The 22,977-nt window shown below is 46.6% G+C and overlaps 1 protein-coding gene across 1 annotated transcript in view; it reads right to left on the bottom strand.

Annotated features, from left to right (window-relative positions):
• Positions 1-22,977, bottom strand: part of RyR (Ryanodine receptor) — a 1,185,515-nt gene that overhangs the window by 840,906 nt on the left and 321,632 nt on the right. Inside the window, 3 exon segments of the mRNA XM_077638630.1 lie at positions 882-998; positions 1,462-1,569; positions 2,476-2,602. Of these exon segments, the coding sequence (XP_077494756.1) occupies positions 882-998; positions 1,462-1,569; positions 2,476-2,602 (352 nt within the window).

The raw sequence follows: 22,977 nt of genomic DNA, 5'->3' as shown, positions 1-22,977 counted from the left end.
GACACATTGCTGCCTTAGGGGAGTTACATCAAAGGCAAAGGGAAGACAACGTAGCGCGCGTCTCTATTCGCGTGTTTTGTCACAATCCAGCGCTTTCAAGTAAAACAGCCTCTGCACTCACAGTGCACACTTTTAAATTCCTTGAAGCAAGAACTCCCACATCAGTCGTAGTTTGTAGGGGGTTAGAAGAACACAGTAGGCCAGCCACGGCGACCAAGAAAGCGAGGACTCCTAAGTTGCGACTCTGGTGTTGTTTGAATATAAATAAAGTTACGAATAACTAAGCCTTACACGCGCCATGCGCGGCACACGTACCCACACCGTCGCGATTTGTGCGCTAAGAATGGGCTAGCGAAAGACAACGGTCCAAAAGGAAGACTCGGCACGCGAGCGGCGACAAAGCAGTTTTCCAGCTCGCAGGCGAAGCATGCAGACGACGAGGGTCAGGCGCACCCATCCTGCAGTTTTGATGCTCGCCTTGTCGCCGGCATGAGCGAAGCCAAGCTCCGTTCATCAGTGATCGTCAGGGGCGCTTTAATGTTTCAGTCAGGCATTTATCGCTGCCCCGCAGTGGCTCGGTGACTGCAAAATGAGCAAATCTTTCGACGCGATGATGCTTGCCAACCATAAATCTCTGAATGAAGCATTAAAGCGCCCCCGGTGACAAGACAAACATCAAAACTGCAGAATGAGTACGCCGTACCCTTGTCGTCTGCGTGCTTCCCCTGCTGGAGCACGCTGGTGAGCCGTTCCTCCACCGCTCTCGTGCGCACTTTCCGGGTACCTGCATGTGCAGTGACATAACGAATCAGCAAGCGTTACATCGGCCTTTCGTCCCTACGTTACGGTGAGCGAACTCTCCAAGCAGCCGCGGAACTTACTCGACCAGATTCTCTTGGCAGCACACTGGCAAGCTCAGCCTCAGGAACTCGTAGTTGACTTTTTCCACCGACTCGAACAGCTTGTGCGTGATCTTGATCGCGGGAGGACATTCTCCTCTGCGTTGGAAAAGTGACAGGTGAATGCGTTGGAGAAATTGGAGCATAACTGGCGCTTTGGTTGGGCTAAACTCATAATATTGCGTATTTCACGCACAGATGAAAATTTATTGCGGGTCCAAAATGCTGTGCACCTGCTTCAATAGAAGAAAGTGCACCCACTTCGAAATGATGTACACGAAAACAAAAATAAACATACTCGCAGCGTCAATGCTTAATCAATTATGCCACGCGCGAGCACTTATCGCAGCCGCTAAACAAGCAGCATTCGCCTCTTCAGTCTGTAAAGTTCTATAAGTTCTATAACATTGATGGATCAATGATTTTTAGCACATGCGTCACAATTTTAATACCCTTGACCTTTTTATCAAAGCAAGTAGCGTTACATTCTCAATTTGATGCGGTGTTTTTAACAACCTCGCAATCAACTCAGTGGGCTAGCGTAACAGTTCTGGAAGCTCACCCCGCCGGAATCCTGCTCACTTCGACGTTCGGTGAGAAGGCATCGTCCACGTTTACGAACATGGGTTCATCCTTGTTGTACCAGAAGGTCATGTTCCGGTTCATGTTGCTGTTTTCAGGGACACACGGAGAGAGAAAGAGAACATGCTATCCTCAACAAAAACTCAAATGCCAACATAAAAACTCGATCATGGGGGCTCTGTATAAAAAAGAAATCCAAGCACAGCACTGACCTTCCACCGACCTTCACAGTTTGCTGTTCGTGCTTCACTGCCCTTGTTCGCGCATGATTTGTTCAAAGTAGTGCACTAAAAGACGCAATTTTGGAAATTTTACACTTCACATATGATTCACGCTTCACGGCCTTTGTAAGTGAAGTCATGCTGGCTGCTACATTGGCATAATGCATTTCCTTGTGTTTCACATGAAGAATCGGTGATGTCTGATGGTTTTTGAACACTGCCTGGTATAAACAACAAATTACACGAATCAGTACAGCTGTGCGCACTTTATTACTATTTTTGTTGAACTTAGAAACTTGGACTTTAAACATTTAGAGGCAAGTTGGGAATCGAGGTCTAGAATGCTCGATGCGGCACAGGCAGAGGCCAGTGACGCAGCATTTGATTCTGTGCAGGTAGGTGCGTCACCGTGTCGCTGGCACATTACCAGCAGTTCTCAGATTCGCAAAGCTTGATTATGATGCACTTCGACGTCGGAAAAAAGATAATGGCAGTAGCCTAGACCTAGTGGGATGTTTGACCAATAGGAAAAAGGCACAGGGGTCAATACGACCCCAGCGATTCTACCGAATAAACTCGCACCTCTTTTGAAGACATTGGATTGCGCGATGATGCCCTCGCGCAATGTGCACAGCTCTTGGTCGCATCATACCATGTCCGATTGTGCTCTGCGCGCTCTGTATGTGTACTCCAACTGATGCTCCTCGTTTAACGAAGCTTTTTCCCTTCATCGTAAAACACATGCTTCTGCAGGCGCAGAGAAAGGCCCTTACACACAGAAAGGCTGGTATCCCTCTTGAAGGCCACAGGTGGTGAAGAAACGAAGAAGGTTGACATCATGACCAAAGACCAGCTTGGCCTTCTGCCCAATGCCGAAGGTGCACGCCGGTACATATGATGCTGCAAGGAGGAATAAATACAGAAAGTGATGAAAGCCAACACTCACTGACTGAAACCAAGGAAAGCAAAGGCTTTCTTTCTTTATACTTGCGTTTAACAATGAGAAATTAAGAGTAATTACTTTACGGTTAAAAGATAATTGATTAGAAAGTTGAACAGAAGCAACCACATGCAGCCGGTGGGATCCCTAGGCGACGACCTCCGAATTTCTCGATCAACTGAGCTACTGAGGCGGCTGTTCAATGTTCAACGGAATAATGGCGCGGATCAATGTGACAGGACAGCAGGAGAGTACAAACACACACAAGTGCCACAAGCACACAACTTGCCCAATCCTTTACGCTTCTTGTTCAATGTTCTACTTTCGGGTATCTGTGCTGCATGTAACCTAAGCTTGAGCGTAACCTCGTCCACTGCGGCGGACGAGCTGCTTCTCAAGATGAACCCACAGCAGCCTGTCTGTGCTTGTGCGTGATATAAAACGTGACATTGCAGACGCCGACCACAACATAGAAAAGAATACACAAAAGACGTTTCGGCTCCCATGTGGGAGCCTTGTTCACGTCTTTTGTGTATTCTTTTCGATGTTGTGGTCGGGGTCTGCAATGTCACGTATTATATTCACCCCGACCAAACGAGTTTTCGTCCAACTCTTGATTTCATTGTGTGTGATATGTGGCTTTTCGGCTGGCCTCTCCAAGTTGTGCCCAGCAGACCTCGGACGACGTGTCAAGGTCCATGGAGGCACTTTGAGACTGAATACCAGGGCCAAATTTCTGGAAATGGCGACAGCAGACTGCTGAAGGTTTTTGTCGCTTGTGATGAGATGGCAAAAATGGAACAACCAACACATTTTCTGACAAGAGTGCTGGGCAGTATTGTGCATCCCGATGAAAAAAGAATAAAGCTGTCTCCTCTAAATCAGTAGATCCTGAAAATTCCGAAAACCATCGACGACATTACAATTTACTACAGGAAAAGCCGGTGCGTCATTTTTAGCCCCGTTTTTGTTTTATATCGTACACCTCATGAAGTACCCATTGGCCACATATAGATGCAGCGATAGATGTAATTGCACAGTGTGTCATTGGAAAATGACAGCAAGTTGATAATATTTAAGAAAAGAAAAAATGAAGGCAATCAAAAATGCTCTTCACAAGAGAATAAGTTTGTACATGTTCGTGGTTTATACTTGAAAAGAATATAATATAGCGCACATGAGAGGACATAGTGAACGAGAAAGCACGGACAAGTGATAGATGACAACTAGGGATTAAGTGCAGGATCAGGGGCATATATATATATATATATATATAAAGTTATTTCTGGCGGCTGATTTGGTCAATATAATATAAAATCACCAAAAATTGAAGAAACATAACACGATTTAATTCACGACGTTTCAACTGGAGGACCAGCCTTTTCCGAGTGTAGTACAGCGTTTGAAACACGCAGTTTTTATAGAGTATGCGCGAGGTACAATTTTACAAGTTTATAGCAAAGCACGAGTTCAAAACACTAGGGGGGGGGGGAGGGAAGAGACCAGGAAGAACGTTTTAACAGAGGAAGAGAGAGAGTCGGTGACAATCTAAGAAGGGGTGTCCTAACCTGAATGCAAGTGTTCCCAAGGAGACGAAATTTTTTTTTTAATAACAAAAGAATAAAAAGATTAAGATAATAAAAATATAAAAGGGGAGATTCTTTCCCACAACCTCAGGGCTGCCTTGGAAAGGCCCTGGAGGTGTCGCTCCTCTCAGCATTTTGGTGACAAGCGTGAATGGCTCGACCCCTGTACAAGGAGGAAGCTACATTCCAGAGAAACTGGTAGGGGGGGGGGGAGGAGGGGGAGTAAAGAGGAATGCAAACGAGGCCTCTAATAAAGAAAAAAAGAGGAAAAAGGAAAAAAGAAAGAAAGTAGAGAAAAAAGGAAAGAAGAGCAGTTGTACAAGGCTTGGTAATATGCATTCAGAGAAGGGTGGTGGCAACACGAGAGAATACAAAATAGGACATTAAAAAAAAGGGGGGGGGGGGGAATTCTTTTCCACCATCTCAGGGCTGCCTCGGAAAGGCGTGAAGGGCGCATTTTGGTGACAAGCGTGAAGGGCTTGACCCTTGTACATGTAGAAGGCAACATTCCAGAGGAACTGGTAGGGGGGAAGGGAGGGGGGTAAAGAGGAATGCCAACGAGGCCTCTAAAAAAAGAAGAGAAAAAAAGAAACAAAACACAAAGACAAAAAGAATAAGAAAAAGAAAGAAAATTAGAGGAAAAAGGGAAAGAAGAGCCATTGTACAAGTCTTGGAAATATCCATTCAGACATGGGTTGTGGCAACACGAGAGAAATAAAAAAATACAAGTTCCTAATCAATCCTTAGAAGGGCACTCCGCACACACGCATATAGATACAGACAAAAGACGAGGCTGACAATAAATCCAACACCAGAAACGAACTGCAATGAGTCGGAAGTACAATCTACCGCAAGACAAATGACCATTCAGAGTAAACAATGTAATGGTCACCATGGCAGTTCAACAATGTATGAAGCGAAGACCGACATGACAGCAAAAAAATGAGGGGGGATAACAGCAAATGGGTGACAATATAATACAATGCGCGACAATACAAGATTAGAATAATATAAAAAGGGGAAAGAAAATAGCAGTAAATGTGGGACAATGCAAGTGAAAAAAAATGGGGACAATGCAAGTGAAAAAAGGAAAACACCTCGGAAGCTATGCTTGTTATGCATGCTGTTGCCCGTTTTATGAGTCTGGGATAATTATTTGGGATAGTCTGGGATAATTATTATTCTAGGAGCCTGGGATAACTATTTGTTACATCTATTGAGTGTGTAAGCATGATAGCCGGCCTACTGTTTCGTTAATGCCGCTCGAGACTGTGTTAAATTTGTGAATCAGGTACGATTCACAGCTCTCGCGGTCATAATTTGTTTTGAACCCCGATTGGAGTACAATAGCTTTAAAGTTATCGAATGGGTGCCGAAGGTTGTTGAAGTGTTTTGAAAGTGGGAGATTTGGCTGTGTCCGCACATGTGATCTGTGGTTGTTGATGCGAATTCTGAACGGTGTAACTGTCTGCCCTACGTACTGAGCTTTACAGGTGCCACATTCCAGGAGGTAGACAACATTAGCGCTGTCGCATGAAAAGTTACCTTTTATCGTAAATGAGAAGGATGACGCTGTGCTTTTAGCACTGGTTGTTGTTGTCATCATCGGACAGAGTTTGCACCTAGGTTTATTGCATGGCGCGGATCCTCTGAAGCTACGGTTGCCGATTGTAGACGATGTTATCATATCGCGGATGTTCCTTGCGCGCCTATACACAACACGTGGGGGATCAGGGATAACTTCTTTCATCTTTTCACTCTGTTGTAGGATGTTGTGGTGTTTTTTAAGAATTGTGCTAACATCGGGCATTGAAGCCGAATGGGTAAGGACCACATTGACGTGATAGTCCCGGCGTGGCTGCTTTTTGCCTTTATGAGTTCGCGCCGGTCATGCTTTGAAGCTTTCTTGACTGAATCGTCGATAACTGACAATGGGTGCCTCTGTCGTGCTAGGTCCACACGGAGTTGCTCGCAGTTTGATTCAATGTCGCCTTCTTTAGAGCAAATCCTACGGAAGCGTAGGGACTGACTGTAAGCGATGGATGTTTTACAATGGCGAGTGTGACTGCTCTGGTAGTGTATGTACTGGTGACGGTCGGTGGGTTTTCTGTAGACTGTTGTCTCAAGTTTGTTCTACGTGATGGTCACCTGGACGCGTCAAGAAAATTCATTGTCGAGGCTGAATGCGACGAGGAAAACGAAATGTTAGGATGAGTGCTGTTGAAGTCCGAAATAAACTTAGTGAGTTTTTCTTCACCGTGTGTCCAGACCATAAATATGTCATCGATGAATCTTCTGTAAAATATTGGTTTAAAAGGAAAGTTGTTGAGGAATTTCGTCTCAAGCACAGCCATGAATATATTAGCGTAATTTGGTCAAATTTTGGTTCCCATTGACGTTCCACTTATTTGCACGTAGTGCTGGCCATTAAACTCGAAGTTATTTAACTCAAGTATCAGTTTTAACATCTCTGCAAGTGTGCTGCGGTCAACCGGTTGCTTAGATTCTAAGCGCTCATAAGCATAGACGACTGCGTTGATGCCATCAGCATGCGGTATATTGGTGTACAGTGAAGCGACATCCAGGGTCACTACTAGGGAATCATCTGGAATGACTAAGTCGAGAATTTCACTCAAAAAATGGGTGGTGTCCTTAACATAGGAAGGATATAAGGGAGGGATATCCTTGATGAAGCTGTCGACATAACTCAAGATGTTTTCTGTAACGGTTCCAATTCCAGAGACAATCGGTCTTCCCGGATTGTTTTCTTTATGAATCTTTGGAAGAAGATAAAAACGTCCTGGACTTGAATGTAACGGAGTTAGAGCTTTTTTGATCTTGTCCTCAATTTTCTTCTTTTTTGCCAAACCTAAAAGAGATTCTGAAACTTTCTTATTATACTCTGGCGTGGGATCAGTAGGGAGAGCCTTGTAAAATGAGGAATCACTTAATTGCCTTTGGGCCTCATCAAGGTAATCCTTTTCATTCATAACTGCGATGGCGCCACCTTTATCCGCTGGTTTTATTACGATGTCAGATCGGCTGCTGAGAGCCTGCAATGCATTGCGTTCAAGCATTGTGAGATTAGGGCGATAAGAGCGCCGTTTTTGAAATTCGGAAAGGATATCCTTTTGCACTGCCTTTATATATAAATCTAGACACTTATCGCGCTGCGCAGGTGGGGTCCAATGAGTAATAGATCGAAGTTTTGCAAAAAAGACGAACTGCGCAACAAGAACACGGACGAAAGGGAGGCAGACACACACTAACGCAGACTTACAACTTTACTAAAGGAAGGAATACAAGGCAAATATATATAGCGATCCCCCACGCACTTCAAATCTGATCAATATGGCACGTGACAATCTGCCCAGGCGATAAACAGACCACACAAGAACCAACCGCTTACAAGATAATCTTATACCGGGCCGGCCCTTTCTATGAAAACAAAAAGCAAAGGAACGCTTAGCGACAGTGCACACTTGAGAATTACGCGTTCTGCAAAGTAAGGAAATTCATAACAAAAACCACATCACTGTAGCCATCTGATACCACTGAAGCTCGAACCGCTTACAAGCGCAGGTGCTGACACCAAAACCAAGAGACGAAGCACACCCCCTTTTGAAAGCAAACAAAACGGGAAACAAAAAACAACCACATCGGTCATCGTCAAAAACAAAAAAACAGTGAAAAAAAAGGCACCAGGTCAAAAAGGTAAAAAAACAAAACAACCATGAATCAGCTCAAGAAGCTACGTCACAAAAACAGTGAAAATAGGCACCGAGTCATTTAAAAAACAAAAAGATGAACGACAGGACAACAGTTTAAGACAACAACGGTTTTAAAAAAGGGGGGTGAATGAAATCCAAAGCGTAGGAAAAACATCTCAAACCATGACAGAACCGAAACAAAACTGAGATCGCTAATCAAATGAACAACGAAAGCATCAAACGCAATCAGGAGGCACTGCTCAATCACTAGGGCACAAACAGGCCACTAGGCTACACATGCCCCCGCAAAAACGAAAATTCTTTGGATGATAAGGAAATGGAAGCCTTGCTAACACAGTTGTCCGTAGTGCCGATGTAAAATGTTTCGACGACGAGACGCTCCCATTTGTTATTCAATCTGGCCAGAAATTCCGTCTTTTCGAACCATGGTACACAGTCCCGTTGCTTCATTTTTGTGCAGTCCGCACAATGCTTAGCCAAAAACCCTCCATCGTTGTTTGCCACGCTCAACCGGTGCTCCCTTGCTCTTTCATTAAAGCATCTGCCGGTTTGGCCTATGTAGACTTTTCCGCAACTAAGAGGAATGCGGTAAACAACGCCGGAAACGCAATCTTTGAACTTCCTTAGATGTTTGATTTTGCAAGGGGTCTTCTTAGTGTTCTTCATCATCACGCACACCTTGGACAGTCTGCATGGAGCCGAGAAGACAACGTTGACGCCTCCTTTTCTCGCCTCTTTCTTGATGCTGTGCGAGAATTTGTGGATGTATGGAATTACATGGGCCTTCTTTTGCTCGGCGTCTTCTTTGTCATTGCGTTCTCTCTTAATTTTTTGAAGCACATTTTCACACACACTCGAAATGACGTGCGGAGGGTATCCAGCTGCTTGCAAACGCTGAAGCTGGTACTGGAAGCTCTCTTGGACTTTGTGGTCACAAGTCTTTTTCAGGGCCGACTCAACACATAGGGAAATGATGCCTCGCTTGACCAACTTCGAATGGGCACTAGTGTAGGGGAGCAAAGCCTTTTTGGACCTGGGTTTGAAGGACCAGCACAAACGCTGTTTCTCAAAGTGCAGATCTAAATCCAGGAACTGAAGATGACCACCAAGCGGTAGCTCACTGGTAAACCGGAGCCCGAAAGATGTTGGTAGCCCTTTTCCTATCAGCTCAACGACTTCTTTGGAGCTTCAAACGAGGCCGTGAAAAACCGTGAAAGGCCGTGAAAAACGAGGATGCCGGAACCCTTGAAGTGTTTTTCACTGGAAAAACGCATAAAATTGGTTGCCCCTTTCGACTAATCGTGTCGGACAGGAACTGCTGGCAGAGGAAGCTTGGGAACTTCCTGCAGATACATTTGAATGTGTTATTAGGCAATGACCCGTTCCTCGTTAGAAGCTCCAAAGAAGTCGTTGAGCTGATGGGAAAAGGGCTACCAACTTCCACGACGGCTTTTTCCGTCGACATTGAGGACATGTAGTATTCCATTCCGCACGAAGGACTGTTCGCTGCCATCAGAGAATGCGTGGAGCTTCACGGAGAGATGAAGTTCCGGAACTCAGTTGGCCTCAACACTGGCAACTTCTTGGAACTTATAGATTTCTATCTAAAGTCTTCCGTCATCCACTTCAATGAGAGTTATCATATTCAAAAAGCAGGCATTTGTATAGGTTCGAGCATAGCTCCAGCCTTAAGCGACATTTTTCTGTCATCCTTTGACCGACGTCTTCAAGACAAACTGCGAGGGATGACTGTCACACGCGTGTGCAGGTACGTCGATGACTACCTGGTCTTCCTGACCCCACCGGGGGACGGCAATCTTCAGGATTTGGCCTCAAAGATCCTCTCGGCATTTTCATCTGAATCTTTCGGGCTCCGGTTTACCAGTGAGCTACCGCTTGATGGTCATCTTCAGTTCCTGGATTTAGATCTGCACTTTGAGAAACAGCGTTTGTGCTGGTCCTTCAAACCCAGGTCCAAAAAGGCTTTGCTTCCCTACACTAGTGCCCATTCGAAGTTGGTCAAGCGAGGCATCATTTCCCTATGTGTTGAGTCGGCTCTGAAAAAGACTTGTGACCACAAAGTCCAAGAGAGCTTCCAGTACCAGCTTCAGCGTTTGCAAGCAGCTGGATACCCTCCGCACGTCATTTCGAGTGTGTGTGAAAATGTGCTTCAAAAAATTAAGAGAGAACGCAATGACAAAGAAGACGCCGAGCAAAAGAAGGCCCATGTGATTCCATACATCCACAAATTCTCGCACAACATCAGGAAAGTGGCGAGAAAACGAGGCGTCAACGTTGTCTTCTCGGCTCCATGCAGACTGTCCAAGGTGTGCGTGATGATGAAGAACACTAAGAAGACCCCTTGCAAAATCAAACATCTAAGGAAGTTCAAAGATTGCGTTTCCGGCGTTGTTTACCGCATTCCCCTTAGTTGCGGAAAAGTCTACATAGGCCAAACCGGCAGATGCTTTAATGAAAGAGCAAGGGAGCACCGGTTGAGCGTGGCAAACAACGATGGAGGGTTTTTGGCTAAGCATTGTGCGGACTGCACAAAAATGAAGCAACGGGACTGTGTACCATGGTTCGAAAAGACCGAATTTCTGGCCAGATTGAATGACAAATGGGAGCGTCTCGTCGTCGAAACATTTTACATCGGCACTACGGACAACTGTGTTAGCAAGGCTTCCATTTCCTTATCATCCAAAGAATTTTCGTTTTTGCGGGGGCATGTGTAGCCTAGTGGCCTGTTTGTGCCCTAGTGATTGAGCAGTGCCTCCTGATTGCGTTTGATGCTTTCGTTGTTCATTTGATTAGCGATCTCAGTTTTGTTTCGGTTCTGTCATGGTTTGAGATGTTTTTCCTACGCTTTGGATTTCATTCACCCCCCTTTTTTAAAACCGTTGTTGTCTTAAACTGTTGTCCTGTCGTTCATCTTTTTGTTTTTTAAATGACTCGGTGCCTATTTTCACTGTTTTTGTGACGTAGCTTCTTGAGCTGATTCATGGTTGTTTTGTTTTTTCACCTTTTTGACCTGGCGCCTTTTTTTTTCACTGTTTTTTGTTTTTGACGATGACCGATGTGGTTGTTTTTTGTTTCCCGTTTTGTTTGCTTTCAAAAGGGGGAGTGCTTCGTCTCTTGGTTTTGGTGTCAGCACCTGCGCTTGTAAGCGGTTCGAGCTTCAGTGGGATCAGATGGCTACAGTGGTGTGGTTTTTGTTATGAATTTCCTTACTTTGCAGAACGCGTAATTCTCAAGTGTGCACTGTCGCTAAGCGTTCCTTTGCTTTTTGTTTTCATAGAAAGGGCCGGCCCGGTATAAGATTATCTTGTAAGCGGTTGGTTCTTGTGTGGTCTGTTTATCGCCTGGGCAGATTGTCACGTGCCATATTGATCAGATTTGAAGTGCGTGGGGGATCGCTATATATATTTGCCTTGTATTCCTTCCTTTAGTAAAGTTGTAAGTCTGCGTTAGTGTGTGTCTGCCTCCCTTTCGTCCGTGTTCTTGTTGCGCAGTTCGTCTTTTTTGCATTATGATCAACCAACTAGCCCGACAAGTCCTGTCGAAGTTTTGGACCAGGATCTAATTTTTGGAGGCGACCGTGGTAGTATTCTCTCAGTCTAAGATTTCGGGAGAAATTATCCAGATCTTTGTAAAGTTGAAGTTCATTAATTATACCGCTGGTGGGGCAAAAGTTGAGGCCCTTGGAAAGCACCATGCACTCATCGTGTGACAAAGTTACTGACGAAAAATTAACAACATTGTTTGGTGTAGATTTGGTGACTTTTAAGGTTGATTGACATGAGCCTGAATTGGGTGAACTGATTCTTATATCTGATGCAGAGGTTGGACTACCGGTTGAATGGAGCTGACAAATTTCTGATTCTGACGAATGGAGCTGCAGAGGAACCCCATCCCGAAGGAACTTCCTCTCTTTCTGAGTTAGGAGTGAACGCTGTTTCTTGTTTAGAAATAGCTCTACAAGTGCAGTTTCCTTATCGGTCAGATGATCGTCTTTGCGTAGCTGAGCTTCCTTGAGCCTCAAAGCGTCCAGACAAGACTTATCATGTTGGATTACAATAACCATTAGTTCTCTTGATGCTTTCTGAAGTATTTTCTGCCAATGGGTTTTTAGAGGAAGCGATAAGTCCGATGTGGCTGGTTTTAAATATATTCTCATGCCTTTCGGAATGATATTTGCATGGCTATACAGGTCTAAGGTTTTAACATGATGTTCGTATCTAGCTCTTTTTTCTACAAACTTTCTTAATGTTAAAAACTTTTTCGATACAGAAGTTTCAATCAGTTCACCTTGGTCTTTAGCAGATAGTCAGTTCTTGGATGAATTTTCGACGACGTCCTTGTAGCTCCGCAGGGAAGTAGCGCGGCTTTGGCTCAGGTGTCGCAGTGGATGGATACTGCGTCGGTGGCGGTCTGGGTGTTTTGGGAATGCCGTGGGCATGGTCAGACCACGTTGCTTGTGCCCTTCTAGTAGATTTCCGGAGCAGGATCTGCTGGAGGTGACCCGCTATTATGGCCACATCTTCAAAACTGGGATGCAGGCCATCTGCGGCCATTACTCGTGCAGGTGGAAAGCCACTCCATGTCCATGGTTCACGTAAAAGACTCCTCTTGTGCGCTGGCAGTGCTTGCGCAGCGTGGTGTTGAGGCGGAAAGCTTCGCGGTTACAACGCGGCACCCATTCGATAACTTTACAGCTATATGTACTCCAATCGGGGTTCAAAACAAATTATGACCGCGGGAGCTGTGAATCGTACCTGATTCACAAATGTAACAGTCTCGAGCGGCATTAACGAAACAGTAGGCCGGCTATTATGCTTACACACTCAATAGATGTAACAATAGTTATCCCAGACTCTTAGAATAATAATTATCCCAGACGATCCCAAATAATTATCCCAGACTCATAAAACGGGCGGCAGCATGCATAACAAGCATAGTTTCCGAGGTGTTTTCCTTTTTTCACTTGCATTGTCCCATTTTTTTCACTTGCATTGTCCCACATTTACTGATATTTTCTTTCCCCTCTTTATTATTATTCTAATCTTGTATTGTCGCGCATTGGATTATATTGTCTACCATTTGCTGTTATCCCCCCTCATTTTTTTGCTGTCATGTCGGTCTTCGCTTCATACATTGATGAACTGCCGTGGTGACCATTACATTGTTTACTCTGAATGGTCATTTGTCTTGCGGTAGATTGTACTTGCGACTCACTGCAGTTCGTTTCTGGTGTTGGATTTATTGTTAGCCTCGTCTTTTGTCTGTATCTGTATGCGTGTGTATGGAGTGCCCTTCTAAGGATTGATTAGGAACTTGTATTTTTTTATTTCTCTCGTGTTGCCACAACCCTTGTCTGAATGGATATTTCCAAGTCTTGTACAATGGCTCTTCTTTCCTTTTTTCCTCTAATTTTCTTTCTTTTTTCTTGTTCTTTTTGGCTTTGTGTTTTGTTTTGTTTTCTCTTTGTTTCTCTTCTTTTTTTAGAGGCCTCGTTGGCATCCCTCTTTACCCCCCTCCCTTCCCCCCTACCAGTTCCTCTGGAGTGTTGCCTTCTACATGTACAGGGGTCAAGCCCTTCGCGCTTGTCACCAAAATGCGCCCTTCACGCCCTTTCCGAGGCAGCCCTGAGATGGTGGAAAAGAATTCCCCCCCCCCCCTTTTTTTAATGTCCTATTTTGTATTCTCTCGTGTTGCCACCACCCTTCTCTGAATGCATATTACCAAGCCTTGTACTATTACCAAGCCTTGTACAACTGCTCTTCTTTCCTTTTTTCACTACCTTCTTTCTTTTTTCCTTTTTCCTCTTTTTTTCTTTATTAGAGGCCTCGTTTGCATTCCTCTTTACTCCCCCTCCTCCCCCCCCCCCCCCCCCCCCCTACCAGTTTCTCTGGAATGTAGCTTCCTCCTTGTACAGGGGTCGAGCCATTCACGCTTGTCACCAAAATGCTGAGAGGAGCGACACCTCCAGGGCCTTTCCAAGGCAGCCCAGAGGTGGCGGGAAAGAATCTCCCCCTTTTTTATATTTTTATCACCTTAATCTTTTTATTCTTTTGTTATTAAAAAAAATTTCGTCTCTTTGGGAACACCTGCATTCAGGTTAGGAGACCCCTTCTTAGATTGTCACCGACTCTCTCTCTTCCTCTGTTAAAACGTTCTTCCTGGTCTCTTCCCTCCCCCCCCCCCCCCCCTAGTGTTTTGAACTCGTGCTTTGCTGTAAACTTGTAAAATTGTACCTCGCGCATACTCTATAAAAACTGCGTGTTTCAAACGCTGTACTACACTCGAAAAAGGCTGGTCCTCCAGCCGAAACGTAGTGAATTAAATCCTGTTATGTTTCTTCAATTTTTGGTGATTTTATATTTTATATATATATATATATATATATATATATATATATATATATATATATATATATATATATATATATATATATATATATATATATATATATATATATATATATATATATATATATATATATATATATATATATATATATATATATATATATATATATGCTGGCATGGCGCTTCGACCCCATAGCTACGGCAGGCCGATATAACGACGGTGGTTGCACCCTCACGCTGGCAGAGGGCTCGCACGGGCGTCGCAACCTCCGTCGACATATCGGCCTGGCGGAGCAATGGAGTCGAAGCGCCATGCCAGCAGCTGATTTCGGTCACTCAAGCCAGGATTGAGAGCAGCACAATTGCCGCGCGCGAATGCACTAATCGCGTGACTTTTTTTTTCTATTTCGCGGGCTTTCTTTGGAGCTCGGAAAAAAAGATACACGCGAGGCTTACTTTATCGCGAATAAATGAAATGGGGGTTTCTGAAGGTGCTCTGCAACTTTGCTACTCACATTTTCTTCTCCAAACTCAATATTTGCGCATTTAGAAAAAAAATATCTTAATTGCGAATTAATTTCAAAACAAAAACTTCCTCTGATGCGCAACCCGGTTGGTAGGTGTATGTAAGTGGTTTCCTGGCCTACCTCAAATCTCTCTTTTTTTTTTTAACCCTTGGCTGATATATACATATTAGGGGTGTGCTAATACTGAAATTTTCGAATACGAATCTATTTACGAATATGAAGAAAAAATGTCTTCGAATATCGAATCGAATATCTGTTCAGTACAAAAAAAATTCAGAAAACGATGAGCAAGCGAACGTTGTGGTCCTTATTTTTTTTCAAAATAGTCTATGTTCTTTGCAACTAAAATAAAGAAAACAAGACTGCCTCAGTACCATATAAAAAAACGTAATGTGCATAGAAATGTGTACTACTTGATTAGACAGCATAACAGTATCCAAACTATAATGAGGTCATCGAAAAGAAAATCCATAAAATGACAAGACTGGCAACAAAAAATAACATAATGACTATTAAACCTCATTCATTCGGAGTTCAAGGGAACGGAAGAAATGCCCGGCTCATCCGAAGGCCTCTGTTAATAAAATTGCCTCCCCCCCACTGCGAAAAAAAAATGCTGCCGTAAATGCTGAAGATGCAGTAAGACCTTATGAGGCTGCTCCACCGCGCTAATACCTGTAAGCCCGTGACGAGCCACCCGTTTTGGAGTGCTGGAAGAACAACACAAATGCAAGCAAGGGGCCGGGGAACACGCACTGGCGTCGGAGAGGCGAGGCGGTTTCTAAAAAGGAAAAATAAATAAGACGCGCGGAGCAGGGATTGGACTATCGGCGAATGCGCGGGCCGACATTTGAAGTTGCCGCGGTGAAGCTCAGAAACCGAAACTACGCAGCCAGGCTATATTTTTTTTTGCCCTAGAGACAGTGGCCTTCCGATTGTTGCCACGCCTGCCGTTACGCCCGCTAAAGAGGTGTGCGGGTTACAATGCACCATGCAATAGGCGAGATTTTCACAGTATCGCTTGCCCTATTGTGACTACTCGACGCACCCCTTCACGATGCTCCCGCGGCATTCCGCAAGTAGGCTTTCCCGCATAGCGTAGTTTACAAAACGGGATGGCGGAAGTCACGCTCGGAGAGTTATGAAGGCGACAGGACGCATTCTTTCGATGTGGGCATTAAATATTTAACGTATTACCGAAGGACTAAAAAAAAAAGCTCGATTTCGCGTTTGCGAATGCTCGAAGCGGGCCATCGGCCATCTTGTTCGCAGCACGAGTGATATGCGAGAAAGCCCACTTGGGGAAAATGTCACGAGGTGAAGCCTTGCGGCGTCGGGATGCGGTCGGTCCGTGTGATAAACGGTGGAGAAGGAAGGGAAATGAGGGACTCGTTTTGACACACTTATGAAGGGAGCCAACAGTCACCGAAACCAAGGTGCATAGGGGAATTTTTTTTAAAATTTTTCTCTAGTGTAGTGCTAATCAGTGGGATAATAATACTTAGATTAATCTATCGCCTTTAGAAGATTACTTATAAAGCAGCAGAAGAAACAACTATGGCGCCGGTGGGATCCGAACCCACGACCTCCGAATATCGCACCCGTTGCTCTACCAACTGAGCTACGGCGACGGCTGTCCAATCTGCTGCTTTCGTGGGTATTTATGTTTTGCGTGTAAGCGAACCTCGAGTTTTCACCAGCGCCGCACTCGTCCTTTGCGGCGGACGTAGCACATCCTGTAATACCGTGAGTGTGACGTGGAACGTCATCTAACGGCGAGGGGCGGAAACTGTGCGAGAACCCCCTTATGGCATCAAGACTGCCAGAACCGCGACCCTTGTTAAGCTGTTAACAGACAAGGCAAATGAAATGAGGAGCACGTTTGACAAACATGAAGGAAGCCAACGGTCACCGAAACCAAGGTGCATAGGGAAATGTTTCTATTTTTTATTTGTAGACCCGATCATTGGGAGAATAATGCTTAGACTAACCTTTCACTTAAAGAAATTTACTTATGAAGCAGCAGAAAAAACAACTATGCCGCCGGTGGGATCGGAACCCACGACCTCCGTATAACCCCGTCGACTGGGCGGACAACGAAAGAGATTGACTTCATGAGCGATTAAACGTATATTATCTATTCTGGCTTGACGCATGCGTGACGGTTACTCGAAGGAATGTGCACAATAAAGATGTCAGTTGTTAGTCCAGCCTCGTCCTGTATAAGTTCTCTTCTTGTCCCTCGTCTTTTTTTGGCTGGTAAAAACTATTCTTCGACACGTCATACCAACTGGCCCACCATTCAGCTTTGATTCAGTGCTTTTCTTCTACTGTTGGCTCTTTCATTTTATGTCAATCTCTGAGTAATCATGCCAATGTGTGCATCAGTGCCATAGCTTTGACAACCTGCAGTGCGCGCTACCTGATGTACTGCATCAAAAACAGTGTCCCTCCACCTGACGTGATTGGACTGTTCGGCTTACTGGAGCCATCGACGAGCCACTGGAGACGAATATGCCGAATCCTCAAGTCGGTATGCTGGAAGCAGGTTAGGAACTTGCGTGATTGGCTCAGAGCTGTGACGACTTCTGGCGCTGCAGGATGAGCTGAAGAGAGACGCTACCAGGACTCATGGCTTGTAGCACGCCTCGCCGAGTGCCACTGGAACCCATGTCGCGTGAGGCTACCTAGAAAGAAGAAGAGACCACCGAACCCAGCGCCTGTGGCGTACATTGATTGCGCAGCGTGTCCACAGAACGTCGAAGCGCTGCTGTCCAAGTGTACCAAGTACAGTTTGGTGCCTGATGTGAGGAAACACGAACTTCTGGCGGTTGTGAGGGGCGTCTCGAACTTGTCTCCTGCCCACGAAATAGAGAGGTGTTTGTCCGAGGGTATCGACTGCCTTCGGAAGCAAGGGAACGAAGTAGGCTCAAGAAAGGAGCAAGGCCTCCGCAAGGTGGTAAAGTTTTTCCGTGACTCGGAGTTGGCTCTACTACGGTCTGACACGAAAGGCCTTTTTGTGGTGCAGCCCACGGGGAGGTTTAACGAAAAACCCGCTGAAGCCAAGGAAAAGCATTTTATGCGCACACGGAAAAAGCCGACAAAAGTGAAATCCACTGCAGAAAAGCTCCTTGAGGAATTGAATTTCGACCATGTGCGCAAATCAGTCCAGAAATGCTCCGAGAATACCCTGAAAGTGTTCTTCACAGCCAAGACACATAAGCCGTCGGTACAGTTGAGGGTCATCATTTCAGAAGAGGGTTCGTGGCAAAAGGTGGTCGGTAGTTCCCTCCAGCGCCATCTGAACAGTCTGATACCTGAAGACCCTTTCGGGATGAAGAACTCTGTCGCACTCATTGAGGAACTTCAGCAAGAAGTGTTAAGAGCTAACTCGGCATTCTCAGTGGACATTGAAGGTCTCTTCTACTCTATCCCTCGATGAGGTTCACTGGTCACTGACCAAGGTCAACAAAAAATTACGTTTCGGGAGCGCTACGGCTCCCTTGTTCACAATGAGCAACCAGCTGGACGTCCCGGGCTTTTTGTAGCGGTTACTATCGTTTTGAGGCATTTCGCGTAGATAGAGTGCAACGTGCCGTCATTCTTATTTATTGTGTTGGGCGTAGTCTGGATGATTAATGACTCGAGATTTCGGCGGGCTGATACATTTTTTTTCCTTGTCACTATATCTGCTTCATCCCAGTTAATTTCGTGACCAGTCTCTTGCGCATGCTCCGCGATTGCGTTCGTTGTCACTTTTCCTTTTCGTACATCGTACTGATGTTCTTTCAGGCGTCTCTTGAAGTCTTTCGTTTCCCCTATGTAAACTGATGAACAGTCGGCGCAGGCAATCTTGGAAACCACGCCGGGAAAACTGGCACGAGGGAGGTGGTCTTTCACGTTTACAAGCTCATTTCTTATCTTGCTTGTTGGGACATGTGCAACATGGACGCCGTGCTTGCGGAACATCCGCGCCAGCGCCTCGCTGATCCGCGGTACATACGGGATAGCGGCTCGTTTCGGTGCGTTAGCTCTTTCGTCTTCTCGGGCAGCAGGCTCACCTGATGCAGCCACTCTTTGCGTGTTCCGAATGAAGAAAAGCGGGTAGCCGTTTCTTTTCAAATCTTTTTCCACGGTCTTCATTTCGTGGTTTACGGCGTCGTCTTCACTGCATACTTCCCTGGCACGGTTGATTAGAGATGCCACCACTGACCGCTTATGACTGACAGGGTGTGCTGAATTGAAATTTAGGTACCTTCCGGAATGCATCGGTTTCCGGTGGACGCGAAAACTAAGACCTGTTGGAGTACGTGTTACCACGGTGTCGAGGAACGGAAGGCAGCCGTCAGTCTCTTCCTCAACAGTGAAGTTGATTGAGGGCTCAACGGCATTAAGGTGATCGAGGAAAGTGCGGGTGTGCTTCCGGTCTATGACGCAGAAGCAGTCGTCCACATACCTAAAAAATACTTTTGGTCGCGGTTGGAAGGTGGCCAAAGCTTTGCTCTCGATGGCTTCCATAGCGATGTTAGCCGCTGTGACCTAGATGGCTGCCCCCATTGCTGTGCCAAAGGTCTGCTGGTAGAAGTTGCCGCTGTACGTAAAATATGTGTTGGTGAGACAGAATTGCAAGAGTTGACAAAGTTCCGCTGCTTCGAACGGTGTCCGATCCTGCCACGAGGTGTCATTCTCGAGACGTTGCTTACATGTCTCAACTGCGAGATCAACAGGCACGCTTGTAAAAAGCGAGCAGACGTTGAAAGAAACGATCTCATCTGTGTCTTCCAGGGCGACCTCTTTGATCTTGTTGATGAAGTCGGATGAATTCTTGATGCCTGTGCCTGTCTTGCCCACCAGCGGTGAGAGAACGCCATGAAGGTACTGTGACAACGAGTATAAAGGAGACTTTCTAAAATCCACTATTGGGCGCAGGGGAATCCCTGGTTTATGCACCTTTGGTAGTCCGTATATGGCGGGCGCTGAGCCGTTTGTGCATAGAAAGTCTCCTTTATACTCGTTGTCAACGGCTCAGCGCCCGCCATATACGGACTACCAAAGGTGCATAAACCAGGGATTCCCCTGCGCCCAATAGTGGATTTTAGAAAGTCTCCTTTATACTCGTTGTCACAGTACCTTCATGGCGTTCTCTCACCGCTGGTGGGCAAGACAGGCACAGGCATCAAGAATTCATCCGACTTCATCAACAAGATCAAAGAGGTCGCCCTGGAAGACACAGATGAGATCGTTTCTTTCAGCGTCTGCTCGCTTTTTACAAGCGTGCCTGTTGATCTCGCAGTTGAGACATGTAAGCAACGTCTCGAGAATGACACCTCGTGGCAGGATCGGACACCGTTCGAAGCAGCGGAACTTTGCCAACTCTTGCAATTCTGTCTCACCAACACATATTTTACGTACAGCGGCAACTTCTACCAGCAGACCTTTGGCACAGCAATGGGGGCAGCCATCTCGGTCACAGCGGCTAACAACGCTATGGAAGCTATCGAGAGCAAAGCTTTGGCCACCTTCCAACCGCGACCAAAAGTATTTTTTAGGTATGTGGACGACTGCTTCTGCGTCATAGACCGGAAGCACACCCGCACTTTCCTCGATCACCTTAATGCCGTTGAGCCCTCAATCAACTTCACTGTTGAGGAAGAGACTGACGGCTGCCTTCCGTTCCTCGACACCGTGGTAACACGTACTCCAACAGGTCTTAGTTTTCGCGTCCACCGGAAACCGATGCATTCCGGAAGGTACCTAAATTTCAATTCAGCACACCCTGTCAGTCATAAGCGGTCAGTGGTGGCATCTCTAATCAACCGTGCCAGGGAAGTATGCAGTGAAGACGACGCCGTAAACCACGAAATGAAGACCGTGGAAAAAGATTTGAAAAGAAACGGCTACCCGCTTTTCTTCATTCGGAACACGCAAAGAGTGGCTGCATCAGGTGAGCCTGCTGCCCGAGAAGACGAAAGAGCTAACGCACCGAAACGAGCCGCTATCCCGTATGTACCGGGGATCAGCGAGGCGCTGGCGGGAATGTTCCGCAAGCACGGCGTCCATGTTGCACATGTCCCAACAAGCAAGATAAGAAATGAGCTTGTAAACGTGAAAGACCACTGTTACGTCTCGCCTACGACGCGCGGTATAGCCGGCGCGGATGCAACGGACGCCGCGGCTTCGTTCATCGCGGCCGCAACGCCTCCCGCCAAGCGCGTCCAGGCAGGTTTCAGTGCCACGTGTCGTCGTGCGTGCGTGTGTGTGTGTGTGCATGTTGGTGCCCACGCTTGTCAAAGCGCGGCAGCCGGGGAGAGGAGCTCCCCAACTGGGAGGCGAGGAGGTCTGACCGGCGCCGGCCCGGCGGACGCGCCCGTCACGTCTGGACATGTCCGTGCGTCGCCGTCTTGTGCGACTCATCCCAAGCCGTTCCTTCTTGCCCTCGTCTCCGAGGGTATAAAAAGACAGCTGCGCCGGACGCCAAGGAGAGACTTCGATTTCTTCCTTCGAGTAACGTGGTCGCCCTGACCGGCTGCTCTTTTGCGATGCCAGAATAAACAAGTTGTTCTGTTGCCAGTCGACTCATCCTTTGCCGGGACCTTCGGATGTTTCCAGCTTTGCCCCAGGCCGCCAGGCCAACGCTACCCTTGGGGCTTGCAACCCATTTTGCAACAACTGGTTGCCAGCGGTGAGATCGCGACAACGGAGGCCAGCAGCGAAGATATGCGGTCAACTGTATGCTGAGCAGCACAACGACCATCCGGGAGCAGTGCAACGAGCCCTGTGTGATGACTGGTTGCCTGCAGCGGAACGACTGCGCTGAATTCTTGGCTGCGAGGTTTGGTGAGTGCGGGACTTTCTTCTTCTGAGTTTTGCCAGGCTTTTGTTAGTGTCAGAAACAGAGCTGGTAATTGTGGTTGTCGTTGCTGCCGGGTTAGTTTGCGGCAAGACAATAGTAGGCAGTAGAGAAAGCAGCATTCGGAGCAGCCATGGATTTGAAGTCGTTGCGCAAACCGAAATTGCTGGAGCTTGCAAGAGAGTTGGGTCTGGATGTCTCAGACAAACTCAGAAAACCAGAACTGCTAAGGGCTATTCTTGAGTTGGAGGCTGAGGATGACGAGCTGTCGGAATGCCTTGAGACCATAGAGGAGAGGGAGCAAAAAGAGGAGCGCGAACGTAAAGAGCAAAAAGAGAAAGACGAGCGCGAACGTAAAGAGCAAAAAGAGGAGCGCGAACGTAAAGAGCAAAAAGAGAAAGACGAGCGCGAACGTAAAGAGCAAAAAGAGAAAGAAGAGCGCGCTTTGGAAATGAAGCGTCTCGAGGTAGAGATGGAACGCGCTCGTAATGGAAGTCAGGCACACGGTGCAGGAGAACGGGTATCGTTCAAAATGACTGACCTGATGCGGCCGTTTAAGCTTGGAGAGGACATTGGTTTGTTCCTGGTTAACTTTGAGCGAACGTGCGAGAAGCAGGGGTTCTCTCGGGAAACGTGGCCACAGCGCTTGCTCACTTTGTTACCCGGCGAGGCGGCCGACGTAGTCGCTCGCTTGAAGAGAGAGGAGGCAGAGGATTTCGACCAAGTGAAATCAAGTCTGCTAAAAAAGTACAGGCTGTCAGCGGAGGCGTTCCGTCGGAAGTTTCGGGAAAATGAAAAAGGCAGAAATGAGTCATATACAGAGTTTGCCTACAGGCTTATGTCAAACATGCAGGAGTGGCTCAAAGAAGAGAAAGCGTTTGGTGACCACGAGAAAATTCTGCAGTGTTTCGGGCTGGAACAGTTTTATAGTCGGTTACCTGAGAACGTGCGGTACTGGGTCTTGGATAGGCCAGACGTTAGTACAGTGGCTAAAGCCGCCGAGCTAGCCGAGGAGTTTGTGACGCGTCGGGCTCGCGGAGCTGAGGACGGTCAAAAGGGTGAATTTGGCTCCAAGTCTGAGAGGCCGAAGTTCACACCCATGAGAGCAAGGGGGGACACGCGTAGTGCGGATGCGAGTGAAAGCAGTCCGACCGAACGTAAGGAGACGGCGGCAGCCGAAGCCGAACGCAGAAAGCGGTTCGAGAGGAGGCAAGCGCGCGTGTGTTATACGTGCCAGAAGCCGGGTCACTTTTCGGCGCAGTGTCCAGAAACA

Source organism: Amblyomma americanum, chromosome 9 (assembly GCF_052857255.1).
Source record: "Amblyomma americanum isolate KBUSLIRL-KWMA chromosome 9, ASM5285725v1, whole genome shotgun sequence".
Lineage (NCBI taxonomy): Eukaryota > Metazoa > Arthropoda > Arachnida > Ixodida > Ixodidae > Amblyomma > Amblyomma americanum.
Note: the sequence above shows the minus strand (reverse complement) of the source record. Positions and strands in the feature narration are given on the sequence as shown.